Source organism: Peromyscus eremicus, chromosome 9 (genome assembly GCF_949786415.1).
Source record: "Peromyscus eremicus chromosome 9, PerEre_H2_v1, whole genome shotgun sequence".
In the NCBI taxonomy this organism is placed as follows: Eukaryota; Metazoa; Chordata; class Mammalia; order Rodentia; family Cricetidae; genus Peromyscus; species Peromyscus eremicus.
Window position 1 is genome coordinate 91492298 of NC_081425.1, and position 25755 is coordinate 91518052.

The 25755-nt window shown below is 47.2% G+C and overlaps 1 protein-coding gene across 1 annotated transcript in view; it reads right to left on the minus strand.

Moving 5' to 3' along the window:
* The window catches only part of Wdfy4 (WDFY family member 4), a 229276-nt gene extending 204670 nt beyond the window's left edge, over window positions 1-24606 (minus strand). The window contains exons 1-9 of the mRNA XM_059273136.1: window positions 24365-24606; window positions 15514-15628; window positions 14415-14521; window positions 13022-13156; window positions 12059-12248; window positions 9835-10024; window positions 7116-7273; window positions 5144-5596; window positions 2062-2166 (exon numbers count right to left, since the gene is read on the minus strand). Of these exons, the coding sequence (XP_059129119.1) occupies window positions 2062-2166; window positions 5144-5596; window positions 7116-7273; window positions 9835-10024; window positions 12059-12248; window positions 13022-13156; window positions 14415-14521; window positions 15514-15628; window positions 24365-24598 (1687 nt within the window). The 5' untranslated portion in view covers window positions 24599-24606. The remainder of the gene's footprint in view (window positions 1-2061; window positions 2167-5143; window positions 5597-7115; window positions 7274-9834; window positions 10025-12058; window positions 12249-13021; window positions 13157-14414; window positions 14522-15513; window positions 15629-24364) is intronic.
* Between the last annotated feature and the right edge of the window lie 1149 nt (window positions 24607-25755).

Here is a 25755-nt window from a genome sequence, read left to right on the forward strand (position 1 = left end):
GTCTATTCTCCATCTATTTACCTTCATTCCCTAATCTAGGACCTACACCAACTCTTTATCCTTTCTGCCAAGATTCTTTTTCAGTGTTTTTACTTATTCTTTGGAAATGATTTACAGGTAATCTCAAGCTTTTCTTGCCCAGGACTGGCATTCAGATTCATTTTCGTGGGATAAAGACTCAGCATTGACTTGACCAAAGAGCTTAATGAGGATTTGAATGCTTCAGGTCAGGATATTCAAATCACGGCCACATTCTCTCTAAGTGGAAATCATGCTGGGAGGCCTTTTAAACCCAGATTCCCGAGACCAACCTGATGTACTAACAACCAAATGTCTGAGAGTCCCCCTAGAAATGTGATTCTAACCAGTGCTTCAGGGCCACATCCCCCTCTAGAATGAAATAACAGGCTTTTGTATTCAGTGGAGTCACTCTATTGAGGGCTCCAGTGCCTCTGGTATCTAAATCACCAAGCCTGTTGACAGGAATCGGTACAGCTGCTTCATGTCATGTACTGATATACAAAAAGGAACCTTTTTTAAAAGAAAAACATGAAAGCCACATGATCTTCAAAAACTAAAACAAAACAACCAAAACAAAAACAGAAACAAATAGAATTGCTGAATTTATCCTTTACTGGGGTATGGTGCTATTTTATTTGTACTGAAATGTGATTTTAATTGTATGTTAATAAATAAAGTTGCCCGGGGGTCAGAGCTATTAGAGCCATAGCAAGAGTATGGTGGTGGTGGCACATGCCTTTAATCCCAGCACTTGGTAGGCAGAGCTAGGTAGATCTCTGTGTGTTCAGGGATACAGCCGGCATTGGAGACACACGCCTTTAATCTCAATACCAACCATAGAAGAACTGGAAGTCTCTACAGACAGGCAGTGACGAGGCAGTCATGTATTTGGGTTTACAACCAATGAGAAGGCAGAACAGAAAGGCAAACACACAGGAAGTAGCTCTTTTTCAGAGAGGTCTCTTGGCTGAAGAGGCTAGCTGCAGGGTAAGGCTCTTAGCTCTGATCTCTTGGCTTTCTTCTTTGCATTGGTTCTGTGTTTCTTATTTAATAAGACGGTTGGTTACATCTACACTGGGGGAACATACGTGTGTGTGTGTGTGTGTGTGTGTGTGTGTGTGTGTGTGTGTGTCTGTGTGTCTGTGTGTGTGTGTTATTTGTTTGTTTGTTTTTCAAGATAGGGTTTCTCTGTATAGCCTTAGTGTTGTGGAACAATCTTTTTGTACACTGTGAAGATGTGTCTTTGCCAAGGAGCCTTTTCATTGGTTTAATAAAGAGCTCTACGGCCAATAGCTAGGCAGAAGAGGATAGGTAGGATTTCTGGGGAAAGAGAGAGGAGGAGAGATGAATCTAGATGCAGAAAAACACCAGTGAGACATGGAACAAGTCAGGCACACAGAATGGAAGAGAGGTAAAAAGCCACATAGCAGAACATACAAGTTCTAAGAGCTAGTTGCGAACGAGCCTAAGCTAAGACCAAACTTTCATATTTAATAAGAAGTCTCTGTGCCATTATTGAGGAGCTGGTGGTCCAACAAAAAAGATTGATTACACCTTGGCTGTCCTAGAACTCATTCTGTAGACCAGGCTGGCCTCAAACTCACAGGGATCCACCTGCCTGAGTCCCAAGTGCTGGGATTAAAGGCATGCACCACCACCACTCATCTCAAATTATATTTCTTTAAAAGATTGATGTGCTCAGTGTTTTACATTGTGGTTTATTTAAAAAAAAAGCATCTCTATTCAATAAAGTAGGGTACCAATACATTTTACTTAAAAAGAGGTGAAAAGGTTTTTTTTATAGCCACATTAATTTAGAAAATGCTACATTAAGCAACATTTCTTTGCCCATCAGCTTTATTATAAAATACTAAGAAGTGTCAAGCCCGGTGTGTATTTTACAGATAGCCACTAAGTATGAACTAGCACATGGACACTGGCCACCACATTGATACTGACTATTCCTTGAATATTGCCTTTGAGCACTCATAGTTTGTATTTGGTTGAAGATGGACAGGGTAAGGTTAGTACTATCATTACCTGCATTGCGGACAGAGCCTTGCAGAAGTGTGACCACAGTGTTCAGCATCACGCAGGTGAGTTCCCGCTCTGCATCCTGCACACCAGGAATGGGCTCTTTGTTTCCTGCCACATTTAAGGATAAATAAATATTACTGAGTCTTCACAGTGCAGTCCACAATCCCTCCCTCCTTTGGTGTCCTGCCTTCCTGAAGAGATGTTAATGCAAGGCCTCCATTAGAAGGGAGCATACAGCCCAACCCTGAAGATACAGCCCTGAAAACTCTAACCCCAGTGATTCTCCATCTTGAGCACATCAGAAATCTGGAAATACAAAGGTCTGAGCTGAGCCCCGTCCTCGGAGCTGGTGGGTTAGGAGATCTTGGATGAGATCAGGTAATTCTTGTTTCTAACAGGTTCCCAGGTGAGGCCGATGGGGCTGTTGTAGCATCGCCCTCCATGACAAACCAAGCCCTGCCACCCTGATCTTCCCTTACAGCCTACCACTCGTGTCTGGAAGGGACGGCTGCCAGCTCACTGGCTGAGCTAAGAAGCAGCTCAGGGAGTCTGAAACACAGATGAAACAGACCCAAACCGGGTCTCTTCATCTGCCGCTCATTCCCACTGCTGGGAAATTACCAAAACAAACTGGAAGTTTACCTCCTACTTGGGGAATTAAAAATAAGTAAATGAATGAGAACAAGGGGGATTTATTTACCAGAGACAGAGTGAGTAAGAATCGATAGGTCACATTTAAAAATACAAAGTAAGACTGGAAACATTAGCTCACAGAAAAAGCTAAACTCCTCTGGGAACGGTCATAAGTCTGGGATCGGATCGAAGAGTGGATCTGATGTTAAGCTGCTGAGAGGCATCATCTATCTAGGGTGCTACAGGAACACTGAAGGGGACTGTGGACACCTCCCCTGTAAACACCAAGGAAAGCAAGGGAGTTGATAACTTCATGCAGGAGGAGACTGAAGACAAGAAGTTAGCTGTGGCTGGGATGTTTCCCCCAAAGCCCTGTGCTGGGGACTAGTTTCTAACTCACGCATTAATGGTGCATCCTTTGGGAAGTACTTAGTGTTGGATGGAATCGTGAAGATGGGGTGTATAAGCTGGAAGGATTGCTCTATCTCATTGTGCAATGCTCTTTAGTGAGTTATAATAAAGCAACAAAGCCTTCTCCATATGCTGGCACCATGATACTGGACTTCCCAACCTCCGGAACTATACACCCAATAAACTTCTATTTGGGAAGACAGCTCAGTGGTAGAGCATTGGACTGCAAGTAAACTTTTATTCTTTATACATTTCCAAGTCTATGACATTTTGTTACAGTAACAGAAAAAGACTAAAACTACCAAGTGTTAATGGACTAGACATTATTAATGTAATCTTGACTGTATATATTGTATATACTTATTGGATAGTTTTTCTTGTATTAGTTATAAGTTTTTTTTAATTTTAGACAAAAAAAGGGAAATGCGGTGGTATTGTGTTCCCCAAAATATTTGCACCCTAATAAACTTATCTGGGGTCAGAGACAGAACAGCCACAATATTAAACATAGAAGTTAGGCAGTGGTAGAACATGCCTTTAATCCTAGCATTCCAGATGCAGAAATCCATGTGTTCAAGGATACAGCCAAGCATGGTGACTCACGCCTTTAATCTCAGGGAGTGATGGCAGAAAGCAGAAAGGTATATAAGGCGTGAGGACCAGAAACTAGAAGCATTTGGCTGGTTAAGCTTTTAGACTTTGAGCAACACAGTTCAGCTGAGAGGCATCCAGTCTGAGGAAGCAAGACCAGCTGAGGATCCAGCGAGATGAGGTAGCTGTGGCTTGTTCTGGTTCTCTGATCTTCCAGTGTTCATGCCAATAACTGGTCTCAGGTTTGATTTTATTAATAAGACCATCTAAGATTTCTGCTACAACCAAGCAAGAGAAAGAAATATACAGCCACTCACTTCCCAGACTTGGTCTCACTTGAGGCCTAGACACTCAAAAATATTCCGGAAGGATAAGTCCTGGTCCTATTTGCAAACATTCTGGGGAGGACACAGGTCGTTCCTGAACTCTTGAAGGTGCCTAGGCTCCTTGTAAAGTATCTATCTCAGTCTCCTACAGAGCAAATGCTTAAACAACAGGGATACAGTGTGCAGGATTTCCTGGATACTTTTTACATGCCACATACAACAGTGAGTCCTTTTCCTTTCTCTCTTATGAGACCTGTGAGACAGCTGTTGTCATTTTACAGAGAGCGTGGTCTCATAGAGATGAATAACAGGGTAAGATCACCCTGCTCATCCCACAGCCATGCTTCCAGCGGAGACCGACCTGCTCCCACGTTCATGCTGTCTCCCTCAGCCTCCTCCCCACCAAGAAGCAGAAAACAGGCAAAGTAGCAGTCTCGACTAAAGTCAAAGAGCAGCCCCTGGGCCTGTCCAGACAGTGCTGCAAAGGAGGGAAGGGAAAGGCGACGGGAGGTAAGATTCCTGGGTCCAGCTGTCCCTTCTCCAGGCTGGTTTCCTGGGGCAGCGGGGGTGACAGATTTGAGCAAACCAAGAGGAACAGGGAAAGGAGTCTTTGTACCCAGCTCCTACTTGAAAATGGCTGGAGGTGAAGATTGCAACGACCCATGTAAAGTGTCTCCAGGGCAGGGCGTGCATGAGGCAGGTCTGAGGGGCATGCTGAGTCAGCCAGGCTCCGGAACCCCACCCTCAGTGGGAGACCACAAGGCCACACCCCAGCAGACCCCAGAAGGGGTCCCAAAGCCTAGTCCTCTCAGGATTCCAGTCCCCCTTTGCTTTACTGAAAGATCAGACTCCAGGGCGGTTTTCACGCACATGCCGAGCAAGGAGCAACTGTGAATTCCCTGAGTCAGTTTCAGGAGTTCACTTAAAGTGGTGTCCATCCCTCTCAGCTCTGGGGGGTCAAGGTGGGGGGAGACTTGGAGACTGCCTGCTCTGTGTGAAGCTAAGGTGCCAGAGCTCCTTTCTCTGTCCATCACCATGTGATGCTCACATTCTCTCTCACACCGTAGGGCGGGCCGATCAGCAGACCCAGCCTGGCTAACAATGACGTCAGCGCATTTGCCCACCTGACTTCCTCATGATCTTGGCCTGTTTCCGGAGCTGGGCCAGCAGCAGGCCTAGCAGTCCTGAATCCCGGAAGATGTCTGTGAAAAGCCGGTCACTGGCCGTGATCCTGAGGAGGCTCCGCAAGGCCACAAGGGTGCAAGACAGCTCAGGGCTCTCCTTGATCAGACGCTGCACTTTAGCCAGGATCTCATGGGGCACGTAGAGAAGCTTGAACACCAGAGTCTCCAGCAGCTGGAAAAAGTGCTCCTGCACTGAGGTTGGCTTCAGGGGCATGATCTCTACAAACTGTGAGATGGGCTGGAGGGTCCACTCCAGCAGGAAGAAATTTCGAGGGTTCCAGGCCCACATGGTCTTGATGGCCAAAAGCACTTTGGTGCAAAGGACCGAGTCGCTGGCTCTGTGGAAAACATTCTGCAGGACCTGGAAGGCCTGTAGATTCTTAACAGTCACCCCTGGAGACGAAAAAGACAACAGTTCTGCAAGTTAGCTCCCTGCCTGTCTAGAAATGCATGCTTGAGTTCTCATCAGGACCCAGTATTTGAAGTTTCTCTTGTTCAGTTCCAATGAGTACATGTCTTGGAAATCTACTAACTCCAGCCTGCAGTGGGAAAAGGGCCGCATCAGCATTTCAGAGACAGCTGAGCTAACTGAGTGCGCCATCTATGGCCGCTCTGAACCAACAGGTACCCGCGCTGGTCAGACACACAGGGTCCCCAAGGGGCAGCATGAAAAGAAAGGAGACAAAGTCTCATTAACTACCCTGCCTTCGGCTGCACATTAAGGTACAGTATTTGGGATCTATTGAGGTAGATAAAATATGTGATCAGAAGTAATTCAACCAATTTCTTCTTATAGCGAATCAAAGGTAGATGATGGGTCCACATTGTATTTCACTGAACAAAGCTGGGCCCAGAGATTTGGTTTCAATCGACGAGAATCCAGTGACACTGGAGATGACCGTGGGGGGTCAGATTTGCTTCTAGACAAATGAGATGTACCTTCCTTATTCCCTTGGCCCTTTCTCCCACCCACTCTCTCTCCCCCAAGGACACCTGGTCCAAAGCCCCTTTCTGCCTTGGATTTGTTGAAACTCTGAGGCTCTCCCCTACCAGTCATCTCTGACCCATTTTTGTCTGCTTAGCCCTACCCAATGCCCTTCTCCCTGCTGGTACCTGCAACATTACCAGCTCTCGCCTCTCCTCACAGCTTGTAACTTCCCGCCCCGGCTTGCATCTCCAGACCCACCCAGCTGTTCCAGGCCACTGTCTCTTCCCCCGTCAGTACTCTGTGCCATTAAACTCTTCCCTTTCCTTTCATCCTAGACAACTCACAGCTTAGCCTTCAAAATTCCCTCACCAGCACCCCTGTGCAAGCTTTCCTGACAGACCCACTAGAGGTCAGGCATGTGCCAATGCCTCCCACCCAGCAGCCTGTGCTTTGATGTGTGTGCATGGCAGTCTCAGCGAGGGATATTAAAGAGCGGACACTAGTTGTTCACACCAGCACCCAGTAGGGGGCAGAGCACCTGCTGCTCAGAAAGCATCAGTGTGCTCACTGGCTTCATCAACTCAGCATCCTGGGAAGAAAAGCCACCGACTCTGAGCCTGGGTGGCTAATTCAGGGTCATCAGTCTCCACTATGCAAGCAAACGGTACAGGGTAATCACCCGTGGATAGGAGTGGAATCCAGAGACTGCCCCCTGTTACTTGGTGGGGTCTTTGCCTCTGTTAAGCATTATTTCCTCCACTTGCCACATAAAATGAACTTCTTTGTACGAAGCTGAAATTGTACAGCTGGAAAGTAGATTAAGGGGATATTAATATCCACGGGTCTGGGTCACGGCTCTGAAGGTCACAGATGCATCAGACCATGCAGCATCACTGACAGGTGCAAATGAATCAGAGACGTGCAGAGCCTTGTCAGGACACCATACTGACTCTCCAGTTATTTGGGGACACAAGGAGGACCCACCAGAAGCCTCATGATGGAACTTGAAGCCTTCAAGCTGAGGATAAGTGACGCTGTCAAACACCTTCAGTTCTGACCTCCCACAGGTGGTCAGCCACATCACCAGCTCCACGAGCTCCTCCAGATTGGGTTCCTCTTCACCCTGGGTCAGCCCGTCATACCTGCAGGACAAACAGGGTCAGCTCCTGGGACTTCCTGGATGGAGCAGCCACATTTGCGTACAGTGCTCCTCAGAAAGACCAGAAGGTCTCTAGCCAGGGAGAATTCAGCACCAAAGGCGAGGAGAGTGCCCTGGATAAACATCACTCCACATGCAAACTCCCACCGTCCGCCTAGAGAAGCCTAATCAGATTTGTTTATGTTTATTTTATGCGTATGAGTGTTTTGCCTGCATGCATGTATGTGCATTGTGTGTGTGCCTGCAGGGGCCAGAAGAGAACACTGGAGCCCCTGAAACAGAGTTACTGATGGTTGTGAGCCACCGTGTAGGTGTTCGGAACAGAAACCAGGTCCTCCACAGGAGCAGCAAGGGCTCTAACCACTGAGCCGTCTCTCTGGCCACGACACTCCCCTCTTATTAGTGTCTGTTCTCTAAAACTCCACTGCCATCAGTCAGCTGCAGCCTCTGAACATCAGTTGGAACTGAGGGTGTAGGTCAGTTGATAGGGTGCTTGTCTAGCACTCACAGTACCCTGGTTTCGATCCCTAGTGGTACATAAGACCAGTATTGTATGTATGCCTATAATCCCAGAATTCAGATGGTGGAGGCAGGAGGATCAGAAATTCAAGTTCATCCTTGGTAGTATAGATAGAGACCAGCCTGAGTCATAGGAGACCTTACCTAAATAAAATAAAATAACTTTAAAAGCACATGCATACACACACACACACACACACACACACACACACACACACACACACATCAACTAAGAATTCTAGAAATAAAAAAATTCATACTTTAATTTGTTACAGTATAGCTATAGATATTGTATTTTGCTATTAACTATTGTTGTTAGATTCTTACTGTGCCTGGTTTACAAATCCAACTTGATTATCAGTATGTATGTATAGGAGGAAACATATATGTGTCAGGTTCCATAGGATCCTTTGTTGCGGACATCCACGGGATCTCCTCAGAGCATCCTTTCTGTCGGGAAGTAGAGACTGCTGTACAGAGGAACCTGCTAGAGATTAACTATAGTACTACTACTATTTAGAGGAAGACTGCTTTCCATGGCTGGATTCTCCCAAAAGGCATGAACTTAAGAGGCTCACAGAACAGAGAGCACCTCCAGAATGGAAGACCCAGACAGCATGGGAAAGATGTGGATTTCTGTAACTTCCTCATGCTTAGCCCATGGATGATTCCTTCCATGTTTATCTGGTGATGGTCAAGCGGTGCCTTGCTCTGCTCATGGGGCAGGGGCCCCAGAGTCTCTGTCCAGTTCTATCCTTTCCAGATCAGGAACAAATGAAACATGGCTCCTGGGAAGGCAGGAAGGGAAGGTGTGAGCTGAGCAGCTGCTTCTTCACATGGTTTCCTCCTTCTGTCTTCTATGAAGAAGCCTAGAGAAAGCTGCCCATCCAGTGAACAGAAGAAACATGTAGAAAATGCCATTCAGGGCACCACAATGGCCACAGCCATCTGACCATCAGCCAAACTGCTTACTGTGCTCTGTGGCACACCCAAAGAACCACTTGTTCTTAGCAGTATTTTGAAGGAGGGTTTCTTTATTTAAAAAAAAAAAAAAAAAAAAAACAAACTTGTAGAGATGGAGACTACACTGGGAGCCTTCAGCCTCTCCAAATCATCTCCAGTACATTTGAAGCACGGTTCTGTCATTAAGTCTGTAGAAGACATTGCTAAGGTCAACTCCACTGAGGAGAAACCAAGCAGAGCCCAAAGGAGTATGCACAACTTTGCCTGAAGCAGCTTCCCCAACTTCAGTGAAAGGGTTCGTGCCACAAAGGGATTTTTTTTTATTCCCATCTTTTGCTCTTGCTAATACCTAGGCACACACACCCTGAATCCAACACAGTAAGCCGGAGTGAAGTCAGTCCAGCCCCAGATACACAGTGTCCTTCCCACAGCTCATGGGTCTGGGAGAGAAGTCCTTCACTTGAGAGTTGATCTCAGAAACAACAAGCAGGGGGCAGGCCATATGAAACTCACTGAAATGCACTCCCAAGCTGGTGCCTCCCCAGACTACTTGTCCTTCTGACGGATTTGTGATGGTGTGGAGCAGAAGCATCCAAAGGACCACTTTATTGGGAAGTTACCCATCAGCTCCTGTCAGTGATTGGTGGAGAGCCAGGGATGGGACATGGTTCCCACACACAGGTCTCCAAACACTGAGGTGGGGTAATTGCAGCAGACCCCAGAAAGCCTCTGAGAGGCACGTGAGCTCTGAGAGGTGGAAGTCAGGCCAGGAACATGCAGGCGATGTGCGTCATGCAGCCAACTTGCTGAAGTGGTTATTATTGTCACTCATTGGTTCCCTAAAGAAGTGGTTCCCACATCAATCTGCATGTTGAGTTACTGCTGCCATTGAGTTACTGCTGCCTAGAGAGGGTGTTTCTAGTCACGCTCTTCGGAGCCTTGAATTTTGTAAGACACACTTAGACACTCTGGCTATTTGTCTTCCACCAAAGCAGCAGGATGATTCTGAGCACCACAGCTTGGTCAAGTTTCTCCCCGCTCTCACCAGGCCCAGCCACTTACCGCAACAGTACCTTGAGTAGCAGAGGATAGCCCTCCCCGTTCTCAAACTCCAGGAGCAGTGCAGAGGAGACAGGGTAGGAGTCTTTCACGAAGGTCAGGATAAGGCTCACAGCCTCGCTCACCTCGGGCGCTGGGAGAGTATCGGCCAACTTGGAGAGGTTCTGAACGGAGAGCCGGACACAGTCAGCAGCTGTGGGAGGGAAGCACAGCCCGGCTGAGCCAGGAAGCAACAGCTGTGGCTGCTGTCCCCCGGCCCCACCATCTCCCTCCACTTCTACTTGGACAGCAAGACCTGAGTGAGAACAGGTTGAGAGTGTCTGCTGTAACCTCTTGGATTCAAGAAGAGGTTCCCCACGGGAGGTACATCCTGAGAGCAGCTGACACTGGAGTAGGGGTGGGGCAGCCTCTTAGCTCCTCCTTCCTAGAATGTAAGAGAGTTCCAGTCCCTAGATCAGAGGTGCCATTTAATGCTTCAGATGTTTCAGAAACTCAAGAAGACAGGGCACTCAAGCCGAAGTGTGAGCTGTGGGGAAAGAGGGAGGGGATCTACTCATGAAGAGCCGCCATCGACTTTGTTGGTCACCTGGAGTGGTGGGAAGTCAGAAGAAGGATGCCCTCAGACTGACATTTGCACAGAGCGGAGACTCTCCTAAGTGGCAGGAAAGTCACAGAAGTGGAACTGAGGGGAATGCAGGATCAGACTCTTAGCTGTAAAGACTCAGAAGAGCCTGAGGTGGACCCTTTGACAAGGGAGGACCCAAGAGTAGCGGATGATGTAGTGGTAGGTGGCAGGCCAGCCTCTCTTCCTAAGCACCTTCTAGCCCTGCAAGCCCATAGAAATCACCCAGGGCTCCATAGTGGCCCAGGGAAGGGAGCTTTCTGAGGCTTTGGCTCAAGCAGCAGAGAGTAGCAGTCAGAGACCCCTGAGATCCCTGCCGGCAGCCCTTCCCTAGCCACTCAGACTCCAGCTAAGGGAGGGTAAAGGAAACCGAAATGTCAAGGCATGCCTCAGCTTCACCTATACACCTAGGCTGAGCTCACAGGAGGCTTTGAACCCCATGGTGCCTCCTCCAGGGGCTAGTTTACAGTCTGAGAAGAGGCTGGTGGGGCTTTCTCAATTCTAAACGGCAGATGTTCTTTATTACAGAAAGAGGACAGACCACAGAGCACGTATTTGCGAACTTGCAGGTGATGTCAGCAGCTCAGAAACTCAGCTTGTCCCCAAAGAGCCCGTTCTCTGGAATCAGCCCAAGAAAAGGAGTGTTGTGTTCCAAGATGACTGCTGTGCTCATTTGGGAGAGTTGAGAAAATATTAGGTAGAGGGTGGGAGGTGAGCAGAAATGAGTGTGAGCCTGCCTCTACATGTTCTCCTTAGAGCTGGGTTTAGAAGGCTTTCTTCTCTACTCTAGACCAATCACATTGGGATGAAGTTTCTACCTCTCCTGGGACTTGTGTGCGGCCTCAGAATTCTTCATGCCTGGCTGGAGCGTTATCTGGGTCCTGCAGTGGTAGTGGATGCTAAGCAGGGCCCCTGAGACAGCTAACAGAATTGACAGCAACATTTCATCTCTAATAAAACCCAAGAGATGAATGTGATGCTGAGACCAATGCATGAGTGCTGTCTAGGCACAGCATGTATTTCAACCCACTGAAAATCATAACAATGTAAGGCAATGGACACTGTCCTACTGCCCGTCTTATAGATGAGACAAACCGGCTATCCCTGTGGTTACAGACCTGAGATCACTCACCACAGCTGGAGTTCATAGGCTAGCTCTGGTCCCAGCCTCCAGCCTTCACCCCAAGATGCTCCCTAACACAGGCACTAAGGTGCAGGAACCAGACATCTCCGTGTTTAAAAGCAGAATTTGCCAAGATCTTCTACCACTCTTGAGCTCTGCTTTCCCAGTGCCAACATCTATCTCCAAGAGGCTAATGATGTAATCAACACGCACACAGTGCATGCTCTCGGCATGGGAGCACATATGTGGCAAATGAGTCCCCCTCTTCTCCCTCCTCCAGGGAAGCATCAAAAGGAGCAACATACATATTTTCACAAATGGGGCCATATAAGGTAGGGTCATGTACTGGGTGGGTTGGGTTGTCCATTCAGCTCTTCTTTCCAGAAATCTGCACGGACGCAGAAAGACCCTGGAGCTTTTGCTCTGAGTGAAAGGAGCCCCCTGAGTGACCCACAGCCCACACCTGGTCTCCTGGAACCTACTTCGGAGATATTGGATGATGTTAGGGCTCTGAGCCTTGGAGATCGCCCTCAGCACACAGAAGGTAGGCTCTTTCCAGAAGTAGCAGCTGTGTTCCCGCAGACAGGTGGTAGCGATCAGGAGAGACTGAAGCTCGCTTCCTGAAAGAAGTCCCTCCAGACTCTGAGACTCGCTGCAAATGTTTAACAACATCTGGGAGGAACACCAAACAAAGAGGTCTGGTTAGGACGGCCGCTCCTGTGGCGGCTTGCTCCCTGCTTCTCCAGAGCATTGACCGCCAAGCCTCAGCAGTAGGGACTGAAGAGTGTTCGTGATCACCCTCTGCCCCAGCCAGGACTGTCCACACTGTCAGCTAGGAGAGGGGCATCCTTTTTCTACTTACAAAGACAACTTCCTGTAAAACAAATACTTCTTGAACGTATCAAGAGGTCACACTGGGTGACTGACCTGGACTGTCTAGGCCTGTACACCTGTACTCTATGATGCTCACACAGTGATGAATCACAGCACCTAGTGATTCATTTCTCAGACGTGATGTTTCAAGTGGCGTGTGACTGCATTTTTGAAAATTTTGGCTCCTGATTTGCATCCCCGACTAGAGGAAAAGGTCCAAAGAGATGTGCATTCCGGATGCCAGGGAAGAGGTGGAACTTGAGAGTATGGTGGGCTGGTAGCTGGGGCAGGGGGGAAAGCAAAGTTGGGGGAGGATCCCACTCTTCACAGAGAGCACAGGGGAATGTGGATATTGATATGTGGATTCCCTGACGAGAACAAGGGAGAAAATCATCTGACAGCCACCCAGATGTTGCGTCGTGGAAACACAGGAAGAGCAGTGCCTGGAGAGGACAAGGCATTTGGAAACTAAGGCTGAGACAGGCAAAATCCTCCTCCTTCAGGAGCAGCCAAGAGCCTGGCCCCTGGCAAGCAAGCTCAAGGCATGGGGAGGCAGGGCCCTGCTCACTCACCTGCACAAACATCCTCTGCCCTTGAACGTCACTCTCTAAAAGCTCATCCTTTTCCACGGGAAATGCAAAGAAGAGGTACAGGCATTGCAGGAGCAGGGCTGGAAGCCCCGATTCGATCACCCTGCCCAGTGTCTCCTGCAAGGGAAGATCACAGGTCACCCAGAGCAGAAGCAGCTCCGGCATGCATCGAACTCTCAACGTCTGTGGAGCTGTGGGAAAACCACTTCCCCTCTCCGCATTCCGTGTCCTCAGTTGGGAAACGTAGGTGATCATGGGACTGCTTTGCTGAAAGATAATGCCCTCCCTCCATTGGAGCCCTGGTTGTTCTTGACTTCCCTGGGGGGTGGAGTATTTATCCCTGTCCTCCTCAACAGCAAGCTCTTAGCTTCCCTTACCGCTTCAGGGCTGTCTGTTTCTGTGGACATGAAGTCCCCACTTAGACTGCAGACAGTGGCCCCCCAGGGGCAAACCCTGAGTACAGGTCAGGGGATCCCTTGCAGTTGACATCTATGATAAGACTGTGAACCTGTCCCAGACAGCCATGACAGGTTTGGCTACCCCAGTTCCACACAAATATCCAAATACCTACCTGGTACTTCATGTCGAGGGCTGCTGCGCCCTACGGGTCCCTTGACATGCTCCCTACATAAATACTCACTCCTACTACCTCTGTGCATCTCTCAGCCTGTCTTGAAAGGATCTCTGGCTCTTTCTGCTGATGATCACAACTGCCGGGGCTCCTGAGAGGAAACTAGCCACTCATCCACTAACCACTCGAGAGGAAGCCTGAGTCTCCCAATTCCATGATAAGAGGTCACAGCCACAGCCAGCTCAGGGCACAGCACACTCAGGACAAGGGCCAACAGGTGGACCTCACTCCAGCTGGACCAATTGGGAAGCAACATGGAGCCCAGATCAGGGGTTCTGGGGATGATGGACAGGAGTTCCACTCAGGAAGATGCCTTCTTCATGCATCTCTGTAATGCAACTCAGGGTCCTTGAGAAGACTAATTGGCACCACACATGGGACACACCCAGCCTGGCCCTTACGGGTAGGGAGTGGTTGATAAAGTCAGCCGTGAATGTTCTCACACTCACCCTAGAAGAGAGGCATGACTAGCCCAACTTCTAAAATCAGAAACACAACACAGCAAGTAGAAGACATGAACTAACTCACTGGTGGTTGTACACTGCTTGTCCATTGAGAAGCAGAGGCCCAAGTCTGAACCTCAGGCCCTGAGTCCACGTGTGACATCAAAAAGGGAGAAGGAATTTGAGTACAATAAATCAATCTATTGAAGGGGACCATCCATTACCCCATGCTAGACCTTAATTCTCTCTGTCCACAGCTAAGGGGCACTTGGGGACACCTGGGCAGAGGCCTGGAACTCACCGAGTCTGTCCCAGTGAGCACGTACACCGACTTCAGGAGCAGGTAGCCATCCTGATCTGCGTCACCCTTCCACCGAAGTAACTGCCCAGCTGCAGCCCGGGCTTGCTCTGCAAGATGTCAAAAGCTGATTGGTGAAGCACCCTGCCCACCCAGCTTCCAGGGCCTTCTCTTCCCCAAAGATGTGTTTATGTGCTGCTGAAGAACACAGGCTTCCTTGTCCAAATACCTCAAGGCCACTTGAGCATATCCCAAACATTATTCTCTTCAAGATTAATAACCTCAGCTGGGGGGGGGGGGGGGACACGGGACACGACACTTTTATTACCAGTAATAGTCATCCATGGTTCCCTATTGCCAAATGGGTAATAACCAGCCCCTTCACATTGGACCCCTACAATCTATTCTTTTCACCCCACTTCTTGTATCACCCAGCACCTTACACCACTGAAGACCCAGCAACCTACGCCATGCTCAAGCTGCCTTCTACCTGAAATTCTGTCCCTCAGCCCACAGGCCCTGTGGCACTCCCACCAGCCTCCCAGGGCCAGTTCACAAGACTGGAAGATCACTAATCAGGCACCCCAATAAAAGAGCATTCTCTGTCCTCAGCATCTTTACCAGACCAAGCTTTCGACTGAACACATGAGTCCTTCTCTGACCCCCAGGTATCTTCCCAGAGGTTCAAGCCATATGTGTGTGTGTGTGTGTGTGTGTGTGTGTGTGTGTGTGTGTGAGAGAGAGAGAGAGAGAGAGAGAGAGAGAGAGAGAGAGAGAGAGAGATGTGGTGTGATGTAAATTCAGCATCTGTGTGAGTGAAGAATTGATGTTAAGTGTCTCTGTGTGTGGTGTGCAGAACATATGCAATGTGTACAGTGTGTCTGTGAGCATCTCTATGTGAAGTCTTTGTGTTTTGTGTCTGTGTGTGCACGTGTAGTGACTATGTGACTGTGTGTGTCTGTGCAGATGTAGTGTGTGTGTGTGTGTGTGTGTGTGTGTGTGTGTGAGAGAGAGAGAGAGAGAGAGAGAGAGAGAGAGAGAGAGAGAGAGATGGTCTGCAGCCAACTTTGTTCTCTACCCTGCACTCCAGAGTCTCTATTACCTGCAGGCTTTCCAGCAAGTGCCTGCTGTATTTCTTGGGCAAGCTGGTCGGACACATCCTCTGCCAGTCTTTGGAGACTTCGAAAGCAGATGATACCCACGGAGTGTTCCCAGGCCTGAGAGACAACAAACAGACTCCAGTTAGAGGGAGCAGTTCAACAAGCCATGCTTGGAAGTCCCCTGGCCTGCCTCCACACAGCCAAGGGCTCCACTTCCTGTCCCAGGTGTATCCAAAAGGCCGCCCATCATCCACTGCCGTGGTTAGTCTTGGTTGTCACTTGGCAAGATTTGCAATCATCATGGCATCTCACCTCTGTGCGTGTCTTGAGGGATTTGCTACATTAGGTTAACTGAAGAGCCACATACATGTGGACATCACCTCTCGATGTACTGGACCCAGACCAAGTAAGAAGGGAAAAGAGAGCTAAGTAACAATGTTCTCTCTCTCTCTCTCTCTCTCTCTCTCTCTCTCTCTCTCTCTCTCTCTCTCTCTCTCTCTCTCTCTCTCTCTCTCTTTCTCTCTCTCTGCTTGCGGGCTGGAAATGCAATGTGACCTTTCCTGCTGCCATGACCCCCTGCCAGGATGGGCTGTACCCTGGAGCCAAAACAAACCCTTCCTCCCTTGAGTTACAGCAACAACAAAAGTAATCCACTCACCTCCCATCTTTGCCCAAGACCTGCACTCCAAGTGCTCCAGCTTCCTGCTGAGCTCGGGATACACTGCTCTTGGACTCACCTGAGCATGTGTTGTCAAAACATCAGACACATTGCACCCAGTGCGTTTGAAGCCTGCTGAGACCTGCACCCCCATGTCAGAGAACGGCCCTGCTGGTGCCCAGTTACCCCAGCTGAAATCTCAGGAGTGGTGGTGTACAACAACCGTTCTCTGTGCCTAATATAACCATTCTGTGCCTAATATAACCATTGCTCTCTTTAACCGTCAGCAGCCGTGATAACCTGAAGGACCCCTGTACAAGGCTGGGCCCATTAACTTTCCATCACTGGAGGGAATGGGACTCACCAGGCCCCGCCCTTCACCAAGGACAATTAATTGCTGCTGGGGAAGGAGACTCACTGGCACATGCATGCTCCTATCAGGGGCCCTCACAGCCTCACCAAGCTGGACTTGAATGGGAATTGTTTGTTTTTGATGTTGGCGTCCTGTTTGGGGTGAGAGGACGTTTTGTTCATGTATCTTCAGAGAAGTCCACTGGATCAGTGGCTCTCCAGGTTTCTTTCCCCCCCTCCCTCACCCGGTCAACTGCTTTAACTCACTGTTTACCTTCTTCAGTGTGCATGTTCTGCTACTGTAACAAAAGGCCTCAAGTTTGACATCAAAACAAGCTTTATTAAACCCGTGGCTCCGGAGTCTGGAAGTTCAAGAACAGATGTTTTCATATGTCTGACGTCTAGTGAGGGCCACTCCTCTCTAACAGCAGAGCCGAGAAGCGGAAGTAGAAAAGCACACGCAGAAGGGACCGTGACACAGTGGCTTGGTTTTCTAACAACTTACTCTTTTTTTAAGTAGTCTAATTAATTTTATTTTATGTGCACTGGTGTGAAGGTGTCAGATCCCCTGGAACTGGAGTTACAGACAGTTGTGAGCTGCCGTGTGGGTGCTGGGAATTGAACCCGGGTCCTCTGGAAGAGCAGCCAGTTCTCCAGTCCCTCTAACAACTTACTCTTGTGAGAAGCCACTTTGAGAGACCAGCATTAATCCCTCCTAAGGGCAATGCCGCCTACTCACTTTCTACTGGGTCCCACCTCTTAGAGAACCCCCCACTGGGTCCAAGCTTCCAACAGGTGAGCCTTTAAGGTCAACTCAAATAATGTCCAAGCCACGGCATACAGTTTTCAAATCTTACAAATGTTAGTTTTAGTCATTCATTTATTTCATTCAGATAAATTCTAAAAAGTGATGTTGCAGGCTATAGAGTGGCTTTTGTTTAGTGCTGTATAACATTATTACCTCCTCCAGAGAGGGATTATTATGGTTTGAATGAAAAATGTCCTCCATGGGTTCATGCGTTTAAATACTTGGTCCCTAGATGGTAGTGCTGTTTGAGGGTGGGGGAATAGAACCTTTAGGGGTGCAGCCTTGCTGGAGGAAGTACATCGTATGGAGAGGGCTTTGAGGGTTTATAGTCTCGCTCCACTTCCTGCTTGCCCTCTCTGCTTCCTGTGTGCATGGAAAGGAAGGCTTGGCAACAGGCAGGCACAGTAACTGGAACAGGAAGCTGAGAGAGCATGTCTCGACCATGCACATACTGTGTCCAAGAGCTGGCGCAGCTCCGTTGTTCCAGCGACACTCCAGAGCACTATCAGATCTCCTTCTACTTACATACAACCCCGTGTCAGTCAGGTCAACATGTAGAATAGGAAATGGAAAATGCAAAACCAAAAATTCAGGCTCCATGCAACATTTAGTTCAAAGCATAGCACATGAATCCTTACCACCAAGTGTATAAGAAATGAAACACAAATCCTTGGACACACCTTAGAGACCATTCTTGCAAATGCATGGGTACAGTATGTGTGTAGTTGAGACCTGATTGCTCAGTTGATTGCTCCTGTTACTATGCCTGCCTGCTGTAAGCCTCCTCTGCCATGATGGTGCTCTACTTCCTGGAAATTTCAGTGAAAATAAACCCTCCTATGAGCCACTTTTGGTCATGGTATTTTATCACAGTAACAGAAAAGCAGCTGATACAATTGCCATATACACACCACAGGCTCTGTGGGAGCACACTGGCTTCTCTACACCCAGGCCTCCGGAGCATGCTTGTCACTTTCTTCTAACAAATAAAACGTCACTTGTCTCAAGTTCAGTCTCTTGATTGTGAAATGCAAAAGTGTTTTTTCTGCTTCTTACACTGCAAACTCATCAATGAACCGAAAGGGACCACATTCTAGAGCCCCCAGGTCCACTCCTAGACATATTCCCTATGGAAATGTTGGAGTTGGACAAGAAATACTTCTGTGGCCTTATGTGTGATTGGGGAGAATTAGAGAAAAACCTTACTATGTGCAATAAGATGATGGGTGAATAAATTGAGGAATGCTGATATAATAGGGTACAAAAAGCCCTGAAAATATAAAACTGGATGTTTTGACTTGGATAAAGTCCAGAAATGGAATGTTGTGAGAACCAATTAGACAAGTTCATCACAGTAGGCATCGACAAAGCTTTATAGGGGCAGCCAAAACTGTGCTGTAAGCTCCTGTTGTATAAGACTGATAGCTGTTTGTGTCTAATTCCAACCACACAGGCATCGCTGCACACACCCCACATTCAATATGGTTTATGTTTGCAGGAATGATCTCTCCGGTGTGTCCACAGGACTGTGTTTCATTTGGTATTTACCAGGTGTGTCCACAGGACTGTGTTTCATTTGGTATTTACCAGGTGGTGAGGATTCATGTGCTGTGTTCTGAGCTCAGTGTTTCATGGGGTCTGAATTTTTGGTTTTGTGTTTTAAATTGTCTGTTCTGTGAATGTTGACCCGACTGACATAGGATTATAAACAGAAGGAGATCTGGTAGCACTGTAGAGCTTTGATAAAACAACGAAACTGCTGGTGACCGTTGGACACGGTATGTCTTCAACAAACACTTAACAGGCAGAGAGAAGGATTACAATACCCACAACGCACAACAATAATGACAGCCAAATGCATCATGGGATGGTCTTATGTCCACCGATCTTCACACCAGCCCTTGGGGTTGGCACTGCTTTCAGACTCACTTTGCAGAAATGGAATGAAGTGGTTAGTTTTAGATGTCAACTTGCCACAACCTTGAATTACCTGGGAAGAAAGCCTGAATGAGAAATTTTCTGGTCAAGTTGGCCTGTGTGCATGTCTGTGGGGATTTGTTTTGGTTGTTAATTGATATGGGAAGACTCAGCCCATTGTGGGTAGCACCATTCTCCAGGCAGGGGTCTTGAACCATGTAAGATAAGATGAAGTTTAGTGCAAGCAGGCAGACAGCCTGAGTGTATTTGTTTATCTCTGACCTTGACAATAGATGTGATTTGGCTAAGTTGTTAGAGTTCATGCCTTGACTTCCCCTCACTGATGGACAGTACCGTGGAATTATGGGTCAAGTAAACCCTTTTCTCCCTCTGTTGCTTTTGGTTAGAGCATTTTATCATAGCCACAGAAATAAAACTAGAATACTGGGAGTGAGGGAGGAACTGAGCAACAGAATCAGTCAAGGTACAGCCTTAAGAGATCAGTTGTTTCAGCCAGGCATGCTGGTACGTACCTGTGGTGCCAGCACTCAGGGGCTGAGGTAAGAAGATGATGAGTTCAAGACCAGCCTGGGCTACATAATAAGACTGTCTCAAAAAAGGGGGGGTGGGAATAGGAAGAGAAGGAGGAGGGAGAGGAGGAGTTTAATTCTTTCACATACAGGGAGCCCAACCAAGTAGCCTTTTTATATTCATGACCATGGCAGCTACCACCTGGAAACCAGGAGTCACTCAGACACATAATCCCTAGATGGAAAATAGTCCTTTGGGCTTGGAATGAGGTAGGATATTATCCTTCCGCAGGACCACGAACTCTGTTGTGCAAACTTTCAAATAAACTCCTTACCTCCTCCCTGTAATCCCAAGCCCTTCAAAGACCAATTTTCAGGCCATTGACTCTGGAGCATGGATATTGTCTCGGGAGCCGTGGGACTCCTGGAGGCACGCGACAATAAAGTAAATAGGGCCACTGTGATTTGAGCAGTAATTGTACTCAGAGCTGGGGCTCCCAAGGCACAGCTTCTTCCTGGGACTGTGATGGGCGCTTGCTGGAGGCTGCTTTAACTCTTTCCGGCCACCAGGGTGCCGTTTGGTGCACAGAGCCAATCAGTCACCGAATGGTACCGTGGAGGTTCCGAAGAGTTAAAGTAGCTTCCAAAAGGCCCTCATTTTTTCCCAAACTGGGACTTGCATGCTGAGAGAATATTGCTCAATATTTAAAAAAAAACAAAAAAACAAAAACAAAACTTATATGTACTAACATTATCTAAGCTGCACCATCATGCCTTGTGGCTGTCCCTTCTCTTCTCATGTAAGAAAGAAAATGGTGTTATGATCTCCAAAGGAAAATAACAAAGACAAAAGCTCATGAGGAGATGGGAGCAAACCTCGGCTTCTCAGGACAAAAAAAAAAAAAAATGTGCTTGGTTTCCTGCCTGACCATGGCATTATTATTACTCTCACTGTGGTCTGGGAGGTTTGCCTTTCAGTTCCAGCCTTTCCCAGGGCTTTATGTCAGGCTTTCTGCTTAGTGTGGCACCATGAGCAACCTCTTTACAGAGCAAAAGGGAAGTGGCGCAGTGAAGTTTCTGCTAAAATAACAAAAATTCAGCCCCCCAGGTGAGAGCAAACTGCCGTCGGTCTCCACTGCAAGGAGGGACGGACTCAGGAGGGAGCTAGGAGAGACACCGACTCTCTGGGTCTCCTCTGAAAATCACACTCGAAAAGAATCATTAGTGAGCCGATTATATTCAGTGTTGTTTATCTTTCTTCAATTACCAGTAGATTTACTTTTTAAATGACTGTATTCAATGAAACACACTCCATTAGATCAATAGTTAAAGAGTGGGCATAGCTCTGTCCTCTCTCTGTCTCTCTGTCTCTCTCTGTCTCTGTCTCTCTCTGTCTCTGTATCTCTCTGTCTCTGTATCTCTGTCTCTGTCTCTGTCTCTCTGTCTCTCTCTCTCTCTCTCTCACACACACACACACACACACACACACACACACACACACACACGGGGAGGGGAGAGATGAACGAGAGGGAGAATCGGCATGGTCCTGCACACGTGGCTCCTCACTCAGGACTGTCTGACCTTTCTACCACTTGGTAGCAACACGTTACAAGTGAGCACCCCAGCATTCCACGTGACAAAAAGCAGTCACAGAAGTTTCCTGAGCCCTGTGTCTAGAAAAGTTTTCCTTCCCTATTCTTTTAGCCAAGGCACCAAAACCCACCTAGATTCAAGAAGAAGACTGTGGTAAATGCAGAGTTGTGGCGCCTAGTCCCAACAGATACATCTACAATGCAGCTCCCATACCTAAGGCTCAGGGATCATTGAGGAAGAGGGGGCAGGAAGATAGTGAGAGCCGGAGGATCGGGGAGTTCGCTGTTAGATGGTGTCTTCTAAGACTGTTGGAAGCTAGACTCATGAAGTCTCACCAACAAGACTCACCAAATGTGAGATGAACGAGGACACAGTAGTAGATACACTATGCGGACGGGGAAGATTCCAAGAGGTCTATAACCAAGAGGTCTACAGGTATATAACCCTAGACAAAGAACTACAGGTAACTAAAGAATGCTGAGACCAAGAGAAATAGTCTTCCCCAAGGATCATACACCAACTGGTTATCCAATACCAAGTGGTCAACCCTGAAAACATATGTATAGGAGTAATATTGTAGGGACTGAGCAGGTTATATTTATGTATTTAGAAATATGTGTGTATTTATATTTTTTAAAGCAGTACACCAAAGCTTTTGCTGAAACAAAAAAGTGTGTGTGTGTGTGTGTGTGTGTGTGTGTGTGTGTGTGTGTAGTATTAAACAACAATTAATGAAAAAGAGGCCATGAATTTAAAAGAAAGCAAGGAAGGGTATACGGGAGAGTATAGAGGGAGCAAAGAATAGGGATAATTATGTAAATATTTTATAACCTCAAAAACTAAAAGAAACAAATTTTTTAAAGAAGGAACAGAGACTTCCCCTCTTGCATGGAGAAGTGTAAGCCCATTGACAGAATCCCTAGTCCACCACATCCACAGATCTCCCATTTCTCCAATGTACCTCCCCAGTTCTATGCATTGAGAGGAGGGATTTTACAATTACTTCTGGGCCCTCTCTGCCTTGCTTCCTGTTTTCTCTCAAAGCACAAATTCTAAGAATAATTTTCAACAATGAGACATACAGCATTAGCTCTCCTGATATCTGTGATCACAGAGTATCTTTGCATGGCCTGGAGTGTCTCCCATCTCCTGGAGCAAACTCAGCCAAAGACTAGAACCCGTCCATGCATGCTTTCCCCAAGCATGCTTCTTCTTCCACATGAGCTCCTAGGATGGGGAACGTTCTCAAATTTCAAAGCCCACAGTTGCATGGACAAAGAACAGCAGTCCTGACGACGTTGCTCTCTGTACTACAGAAGCCACTGGCCCTGTGTTGCTTCCCATGTGGTGCAATGACCCCTCTTCCCTGCCTGCCACACCCTGGAGTCAGCTGCCCAAACATCATGTGTGCAGGGAGTGACAATCATTTTGTCACCAAGGGAAAAGTAAGATCCTAGCCAGGCAAAGTCATTGCATTGAGAGTCATTATGAGCCAGGGAAAGGGAAAGCAGATAGGCCCCATCTTACAAACTCAAGCAATGAGCAAAGGAGCCCAGTGGTTAGCAATGCTGAGATTAGGCAGGCTTTTCAGTTCAGTTCTGCTCCCAGCTAATAACTGGATAACCTTGGGCAGGTTTCTCAACATCTACAGACTTCCTCGCTTAGAGAGTCGGCATAAATTGAGGTCCTTCCCATAATGGGATTATGGTGAGAACCTGTAAACACCTAGCCCAGCTCAGGTCAGCTCAGGTCAGCCCAAGCCAGGCAGAGTGGTGGTGAGTGTTATCTAGGTCTCATCGATGACAGTATCTGTTCAGCTGACATCACAACACTGGTCTGAAGGTCTTATTTCTGCCCCCTGCTAAGTGTTTGAACTTGGGGCATCACTCTATTCAGGTACCATTTGTTTCTATTATGCTCCTGGATTTACAATGAGTTTGAATCCCAGTAAACCCACCGTAAATGAAAATACATCAAACACAGCTCACCTACTGAGCATGCTTGACATTGGTTGTTCAGCTATCGTGTCTAGGCTGACCAGGAGCTGGGACTCACTGCCCAAGTCCAGCATAGAGAGGGAGGATCATACCAGACACTGCCAGCTCCAGGGATGATCAAGATCTTAAATCTAAAACCCAATTTCAGCTGACCACATACTAGTTTGCACATAAAATTGAAACATCGTAAGTAAAATCATGGTAAGTCAGTGAGCATCTTTGTATAGTTTGGGTAGTGCTAGTTAAAGACAGAACAAAGTGGTGATACTAAAAATGAGAGACCGAGCGCAGCCCTGGGGAGGAGCTGACCTAGGTCAGGGTTGAGACATTGTTAACTTCATCCGAGTCTTACCTCCACAAGGCTCACCCTTTCTATATCCGTCTGACTGACCAAGAAGCTGCTCCAGTTGGTCATGACCTCACACCTCAGGAATATTCCTTTCCAAGAAGGAGCAACTCAAACTCACGTGTGTACATTGCCTTCATTCAAAGAACATTCTAGATCACCTTTTTTCCCCTTGGGAAAACACTCAGGAGTTTTAGCTGTGTGGTTGCTGGTATTGTCGTTTCTACCAATTTTTTTTTTTCAAAATAATTAGAGAAGTGATTTCCATATTGCTTATAAGCCTTGTTGTTTATAGTACTTCATGACAGCTCATGAACAAACTAAGACAAGCCTTCTCCGACTCCTCAGAGACCACTTGCGTTGATATTCAAACCACCAACTTCATTTCTAGACATCCCTCAAGTGTCTCAAAGCCCATGGTGGCAAAGAGCAGCAGGGTCCCCACGATAACAATGAAATGTGTTTCCACATAGCTAGAAATGAGATTTCCACACAATCTCACCAGAAACAAAAGGTAAATGGCTGAAATACACAGCTTACTACTCAGTCATGATCATTGGCCACTGGGTGTATCCAAGCATCACAATGCACCCCACAAATAGCTATAGTCCTTGTATGTCAAATAAAAATAAAATAAAATTTGGAGTTCTGACCTTTAGGAACAGGGGGAGAAGGCTCAGCATGCTCTTCCGACGTTCTTCCGGGTTCTTGTGTATCAGCTGCTGGTATTCCTGAAATTTCTTTTCAAGCATGTCCCAGAGGGCAGTGGGGTCAGGACACTGCCCTTCTAGTGGAAAATCAGGCTTCACAGCAGGGGACTGGCCTTCATTTTGGAAACTGGGGTCCCCGGGTCTGTCCTCAACCTTTGAAAGATCTTCAGCCTCCATCCTCGGCAAAGCAGATCTGAAGCCAGAACAAACAACTGAAAATGAAAAGTCCTGCTGTATCACTTCCTGGTGACTGATTGGAAGGAAGGTCCAACATGACTCAGTTTAGCTTCCAAAGAGTAAGTACCTGAAACCTACTAAAATGAGGAAGGATTGTCCAAAAGACTCAGATTTAGATGTGATTAATGTGCACATAATTAACAATACCGCATTGCTGGGCACTGTGCAGCATTCCTTACACAGACTCTCATCCAGTGACACTGAGTGGGCGTTCTGATGCCGCCTGCGGATACCACAGGGCCAGAGCCATGAGGAGAATATACATCAGGGTGATACGTTAAAGCCTGAATGAACGCTACTCCAAGCTGATCCTCTTCTAAGAGACCGTGGAAATAACGGAGATGTACAAATACTTAAGCAGCTTCTGTAAAGGCACGAGATGCTTTAAAAAACACAAGTCTTGGAGACTGGGGAGACAGCTCACAGGTTAGGACCACTTGTTGCTTTCGCATGGGACCCAGGTTTGGTTCCCAGCACTCACATGGTGGCTCACAACCATTTGTAATTCCAGTTCCAGAGATCCTACACCCTCTTCTGTCCTCTGTGGGCACCAGGCACACATGTGGTACACATACATATATGCAGACAAAGTTCTCATGCACATAAAATAAGATAAATGAATCTTTTAAAAACAATTTTTAAGTCTTGGGTGTCTTAAACAACTGTTAACTAAGACATAATTCATACGACACACAATTCACTTACAACTTTTCTAAGTTATGGGCATATATACAATTGGCATATATGTATGTATATATACACATATATGGCATTTTAACCATTTTGAAGTATTTAAGTGTTATAAATATAGCTAAGGATGGCCTGGTGCACACACTTGTACTCCCAGTACTTAGGAAGGTGGGGAAGAAGGATTACAAACTCAAAGCAAGTCTGAGCTGTGTAATGAGTTACACGGAAGCCTAGTACATAGCAAGAGCCTGCTTCCGAAAGAGAGATATGAGAGAGAGAGAGAGAGAGAGAGAGAGAGAGAGAGAGAGAGAGAGAGAGAGAAATATTCACAGTTGTGCGAACATCACCATTAGTAACTCCTAAAACGTTTTTATTATGGTCATAGCATCTATATCTAAATCATAACT